General features: G+C 38.9%; 1 protein-coding gene across 1 annotated transcript; it reads right to left on the minus strand.

The window, feature by feature from the left end:
- Positions 1 to 2,466: 2,466 nt before the first annotated feature.
- Positions 2,467 to 5,861, minus strand: LOC133874686 (trifunctional UDP-glucose 4,6-dehydratase/UDP-4-keto-6-deoxy-D-glucose 3,5-epimerase/UDP-4-keto-L-rhamnose-reductase RHM1). Its single transcript, XM_062312559.1, has 3 exons — positions 5,702 to 5,861; positions 3,318 to 4,893; positions 2,467 to 3,232 (listed from the first exon to the last, which is right to left on the minus strand). The coding sequence occupies exons 2-3, from the start codon at positions 4,878 to 4,880 to the stop codon at positions 2,780 to 2,782; spliced, it is 2,016 nt and encodes a 671-aa protein (XP_062168543.1). The 5' UTR covers positions 4,881 to 4,893; positions 5,702 to 5,861; the 3' UTR covers positions 2,467 to 2,779.
- Positions 5,862 to 6,976: the final 1,115 nt, after the last annotated feature.

Here is a 6,976-nt window from a genome sequence, read left to right on the forward strand (position 1 = left end):
AGCAGTAGCTTTCCCTTGGCCATCCAGGACGTACTTGGGAGGGCACGGTTCAGAACCATCCATGAAACCCATCAAGTCGTTTGTCTTCAAAATATGAATAACTTGGTTGGACCACATGATATAGTTAGGTCCTTCCAATTTGAAGGTCATAAGCTAGCCAATATTAGGCGGAATGAATGGGACATTAGAGCTGGACGCCATTGAGAAAATGATAGAAGCGAAAAAGAAAAATGTAGAAGAGATCGAAAAATATGCGTGAGCAATTTAGAGCTCTGATACCATAATAGATTTTGAAGTTCAATACTTTCTATTGATGTTTAGTAACGTATATAAAGAGGAAAAGATTACATGATCTTTGGATCAGTTACAACCTATCTAGAATTTTAATTACAAACATAAAACCTATCTAGAGACTTGAATTGAAACAGAATTCAAATATCTCTATATTTGAATTTACAAAATCCTATCTAAAGATATTATCTATTAGCTAAGAGTCTTGTATCCGAGTTTGTTGAAGGAGTTGAACGGTGACTAGTATTCTGCACTAGAAAGGAGTCTTCACATTTAGATGTATCTGGACATGCTAAGACAACAGTGATATTGTTTACAGTAGGTTGGTGTTCTGCAGTTGATGTAGTAGGTTTTGTAGTAATGCTGCAGAAGTGAGGTTTTTCTTTTTTTAGCAAGTGTTCAGGTGGTTAAGATTTTTTGGTACTGTAAGTAGTTTCTGCGTTCATTCTGTAGAAAGTGTGACAATTATACATGTCTTCTGTGAAGTGATACTATTTTCCTGTTCTTAGTTGCTTGTACTCTCTTTGGTTTGCATATGTCATTTCTTTGGTTGTATAGAGGGTTAGTTTGGGGGCTTTTGCTTTTCTAGGTTGAGAATCTGTCAAGTGTTGTTGCTGAGGCAACTTTGGTCCTGCAGTTTGCTGTAGTGTATTGTAATAATGTGTTGGTGTTTTAATAGAAAAGCTTATTCATCCAAGAAAAGAAAAAGGAAACAAGGCTACAGAATCATCCTCCTTAATGCTTTTCATTGAGATTCTATCAATATTTTCCTCTTAAGCTTTTGAAAATTTTGATAAGATTTTATTCAAAATTCTAACGGAATGTTGACAAAAATTAAAAAATTGATACCCTAATTGACACTTTTTAAAGTTTAGGTACATTTTTTTCAAAAGTGATGAAAGATCAGGGGTTATAAGTAAAGTTCTCTCATATTAAATTTTGCACCACAACAGGCAAATAAGTACTAAATTTAACCGATCTATTTGCTCAATATTTGGATTTGGATCTCACTACATCATTTTTGGATGCGATTAGGATTGCCTTATCAGGGACATTTTTAGGAATTGACGATGGAGGGTGCCACCACCCCTCTTACCCTTTTTCCCTTTAAAGAGAGAGAGAGAGAGAACTAGGCTTTGAATATTATATAAATGTTGGGTTGCCTGGCTACTGGGTAGGTGAGTCATTGATAGGATCTCTAACAGTACCTGCCCAAATTACTAATAATTCGGAAGGGTAATTACTGTAGATCCTAGTCCAATTTCCAATGTCCTTTGACAAAAGAGAGTAATACTAAAAGCAATACCTATGTCCTCCTTAAGTCCTCCCAAAATTAATGTGAGTTTTAAAATTACAATTATATTTGTGACAAAGTCATTATTATATTTTGATCCAATAGTGATGTTAAAAGTCATAACAACTTTGGAGAATAAAAATATAGTTTCTAGAGAGAGAGTAGGCTTTGAGTACCCTTTGTCAAATAATATGCTAAAATGAAGATTTATGTCCTCTTTGAGTCATTTCAAAATTGACGTAACTTTTAAAATCACTGTTAGATTTATAATGGATTACTATTGAATTTTGATCTAATACTGATTTTAAAAGTCAAGTCAACTTTGAGAGAATAAAAAAATTAAATAATAAATAAAAAAAAATTAAAAAATTAAAAAAAAAAAAAAAAAAAAAAGAAGAAAAGAATTTTTTTTTTTTTTAAAAAAAAAAAAGAAGAAAAAGAAGGAAAGTTGTTCCCCATCATTATTGCAATGCCTACACTAAAGTTAAAGTTAGGCATTTTAGAATTTTCATGTTAATTGGCAATTGTTGTCGGTCTTTATAGTGGACCGAGGGACCAAGTTCAGGGACCACTTTTTCTATATGAGAGAAGATACGGGCAATAAATTTGAACATTGTACAAATTTAGGCCTTTTATTAAATATATTAACAAGGAAAAGGCAATTGAGAGGAGCGAAACGTTTCTTTTTTCTTTTCTGTTTTTTTACTTCGTCTGAGGAAGCGAAACGTTGCCTATTTCATCTTCACGAGGGTCAAAGTACTGAAATTTGGGGCGAGTTCCTCTGCAACCGAAAACCCACTTCAATTAGATGAATGAAAGAAAACACTTGGATCCCATTCCCATTTGCTTCAGCAGATTCAATGCCACAAGACACAAGTGTATTGCTTTGAATGGATACCAGAAGTTCACTTATTAAAGAATCAAACGCCACACATATTATAGACTGCAAAAGTAATACACCCCCTATTGGAAGTTTCTTGCTCAAAGCAACTAAAGCAAACTAAATTACAAAATAAAGGTAATGTCAAAATGAAAGAGGCGTAGCTCATAGAATATTACCCTCATGACCACCTTCTACAACAATGGAAATAATTATGAGAAGCTAATAATGAGTAAGTGGTGGAGCTGATAAACCTTATAGTATCTAGAGCAAAATGCAGAGAGGTCGAACCTGAGAGGTCTACAACTGACTGTTTATTCTGCAAAATTCTTCTTGTTCAGTTCAAAAACATACTTAATCAGGGAGTCCTTGATAGATAGCAACTCGGGGAACTCTTTCTTCAACTTTGAGGCATCCATCTCATTGTTGCTTCGAGGGGCCACAATCACCTTGGCTTGCTCTTCAAGTGTAAAGTTAGCCCACTTGAAGTTGGGGTCAATGAATTGCTTGTACATCTCCAGAATCTCATTATGGCTTACAACACCCGGGTTTGTGAAGTTCCATATACCCCTCAAGTTCCGCTTCGCCATCTCAATTGAAATCGGTAGAAGCTCATCCAACACGGTCATGCTATTCGGAATGTTAACCACTTTGTTATAACGGGAAATCTTTGTTATGAAGTTGCGTGGGTTGTTTAGGTCGGATGATATCGGCATCCTAACTCTTAGAGTACAGACATTGTCATATTCTTTCAACAGCTCTTCAACCTGGTTGAAAAATCAGAGAAATTATTAGAAGAAATGCATAATCTCAGAAAGATATAGAAATACATAATGATTCTGAATAAATTACCATAGCCTTGGTTTTGGAATAGTAAGAACCAGTGAAATTGGGTGTATCTTCCTCTGTAAACCCAATGCCAGAACGCTCGGGATGTGCTGCGTTGTACTCAAATATACACCCTGTAGCAAAATTCATCATCAAGAGCCCATGCTCTCTGCAAACATCTGCTAAGGTTAAGGTCCCAGCAACATTTGCGCGAATTGTTTCTGTTTTGTGAGACTCGCACCAATCTACATTGGGTCTACCAGTCACACCAGCAGCATTAAAAACATGGGTTGGCTTAACATTCTGAATATCTGCCACTAGTGATGACCGATCCTCTAGACGCCCTTTTCCATATTCGAAAGGAATCCCTTGTTTCTCACATAGCTTCCCAAGCAGACCCCCAATCCAACCAGTCCTACCATAGATCAAGAACTTCAAGGAATGCTTTCGAGGAGAGCCAATGCTTTTGGAAGGAGGAACCAGCATCTTGGTATTACTTGAGACATAAGATGCAGACTTGCCCTCATCAGACCCATCAAAGTGTCTCTCAATCCCACCAGGCATCATCAGCATTCTTGGATGAGGAAGCAGTGCCCCAGAGACGTCGCCCCACCAATCAGGATTGTTAATGTACCATTCCATAGTCTTCTTCAGCCCCTCTTGCCACGTAGTCCGCTCTGACCATCCCAAGTTTGTCAGCTTCTGATCATCTAGAAAGTACCTCTGGTCATTAAATGGTCTGTTCTCTACAAACTTGATGCTTTTCTCTGGGTCCATGGAAAAAAGTCTGCATATATCTTCGGCAACATCAATAACTCTCCTTTCCTTCTTTGTCCCGATATTGTAAACATGACCTACCTCTCCCTTGTGAAGAATGACTTCAAAAGCTTCAGCAACATCTTCACAATATAAATAACTCCTCACATTAGAACCATCACCGTGAATTGGAAGAGGCTTCCCTTGCATGGCCAAGAGGATGAACTTTGGGATCAATTTTTCAGGAAACTGATTGGGTCCATAAACATTGTTCCCGCGTGTAGTTATTACAGGTAACCCATATGACCTGCCATATGCCATAACAAGCATTTCTGCTCCAGCTTTTGTGGCAGAGTATGGGTTTGTTGGGAGGAGTTGAGAAGCCTCATGGTTTCCCACAACAGCATCCTCATCTGTCTCCCCATAGACCTCGTCCGTACTCACATGGATGAATCTTGTGATTTGGCCAGTGACCTTGCAGGCTTCTAGAAGCACATGGGTACCATAAATATTGTTCTTGGTAAACTCAAAGCTGTTACCAAATGAGTTGTCGACATGGGTCTGGGCAGCAAAGTGCATTATAGTGTCGATAGACTCAGTGATGAGGAGGAAGTTGACAAGGTCAGCACTGCCAATGTCCCCCTTAACAAACTTGAAATTGGGAGATGATTTAGAGGGAAGGAGGTTTTTCAGATTTGAGCAGTAATCAAGCTTGTCAAGCACAACGATCTTGTAGTCAGGGTAGTTACGGATGAGCCGGTTGGCAACATGGGACGCAATGAACCCGGCAGCCCCAGTAATGAGGATGTTCTTCGGGGTGTGAGTAGCCATGTCAAAGCAATGTCTGCGTAAGAAACATTACAATACCTAAGTCCTTTACCATTAGTTAAGCAGAGTTTTGTACCAGATAAACAAATATGAAAGATAGAAAAAGATCCCATAACAAACAGCACGGCTCTCATTTTAAATATATAAATATATATTTAGAGAGAAAGAAAAGGGATATCTCTTGCCACTGTAAGTAGACTGCCCATCTCCATTTAGTTGCAAGGAAAAGAAAAGTAAAATGAACATCACATTTTTTTATATCTGCTACAGAAAGATCACTTGCCAAAAAAAAAATAGACAAAGATTAAAACCAATCTACTCCCAACGCCTTTTGCTTCCTCATTTAATTAATTGATGAAAAAGTAGGTTCTCACTAGCTTCTTAGAAGTTAAACAACATAACATGTCCGGCTTCAATCATAAGTTTTTCCCTCCTCTCTTTCAAAGCAGCAAACAGACCCAAACAGAAAACCAAAAAAAAAAAAAAAAACGACAGCAGATCATTCATCAAAACCCAAAACAAGTTACCAGATCCAACACATTCTACAGAAAAGCAAAAACAATCACCAGATCCATGTACATTCACAGGCCCATAATCAAACTAATTAAGAACATACAGATCTGATTTGACCCACCAGATCCCAATTGTATTTCCCATAGGAGACACACAAACGCAAAAAACACTCAGATCATAGAAAGCAAATGTCATTGATTAAATATAAGAAAATCGCATAATTAACATAAAATTAATCACCAGTGATCACAGATCTAGCAAATTTGAGAAACACAGAGATCAGAGATCAAAAACCAAAACTTTGAGCTTACCGATCAGGCCAGAGAGACAGAGAGTTTCAGACAAGGAAATTGAAGACCAGAGAAGGCACGGAGATATGATGGGGAGATTGAAGGAGAGAGGGACGTTGGAGGAGGCCTATATATACACGCCTCTCTGAATCAGCGAGACAGTTAAGGGGAGCCATAAAAACGAGCCCCAATGACGGAAATGCCCTCCCCTTCCTTTTCATGTTTACGCGGTCAGTCACACACGCTTCGTGGGGTCCCTGTTATTATGAGACCCCCCATCCCATGACCCTCCCATCCCATCCCATGAGCTCTCCTTGAAATTGCCTTCTATGACTTTTTGAAATGGAAATATGGAGCGCGTAAAGAATTTGGAAAAATTGCACCGTTGATCCTTGTGGTATGTCATAATTATTTTTTATTCCCTATGGTTTAAAAAATTACTGGGAGGTCCTCGTGGTATGCAATAATTACAAATCGATCCCTGGCGTCAAATTCTGTTAAATTTTTTAACAGATTCTGTCAAATGCCACGTCAGCGACACGTGTCGCCATCTTTATGGCGACACGTGTCCATCTTAATAAAAAAATATAAATTTATTAAAAAATAAATAAAAATACTTATTTTTTTTAAAAAAAAAAAAACTGAACAGGTGGCTTGGCCACCCATTTGGGGGTGGCCGCGGGCCACCCCCAGAGGCCGCAGGGGGTGGCGCGCGGCCACCCCCAAGCCACAGGGGGTGGCCTTCGGGCCACCCCTGGAAGATCCGGGGGTGGCCGCGCGCCACCCCGGAGTTGTCTGGGGGTGGCGTGCGGCCACCCCTAGTTGCCTGGGGTGGCCCGAAGGCCACCCCCTGTAGCTTGGGGGTGGCCGTGCGCCACCCCTGGCCACTGGGGGTGGCGCGCGGCCACACCCAGTGGCTGGGGGCGGTCAGGCCACCCCCAAAAGGGTGGCCAAGCCACCCGTTTATTTATTTTTTTTTTTGAATTTTTTTTTTTTAAAAAAATAAGTATTTTTATTTATTTTTAATAAATTTATATTTTTTTATTAAAATGGACACGTGTCGCCGTAAGATGGCGACACGTGTCGCTGACGTGGCATTTTGACGGAATTTGTTAAAAAATTTAACAGAATTTGACACCAGGGATCGATTTGTAATTATTGCATACCACGAGGACCTCCCAGTAATTTTTTAAACCATAGGGAGTAAAAAAATAATTATGGAATACCACAGGGACCAATGGTGCAATTTTTCCAAAGAATTTTGTTGTGAGTATTTATTATTTTTTAGAATAGAAA

Source organism: Alnus glutinosa, chromosome 8 (assembly GCF_958979055.1).
Source record: "Alnus glutinosa chromosome 8, dhAlnGlut1.1, whole genome shotgun sequence".
NCBI lineage: Eukaryota > Viridiplantae > Streptophyta > Magnoliopsida > Fagales > Betulaceae > Alnus > Alnus glutinosa.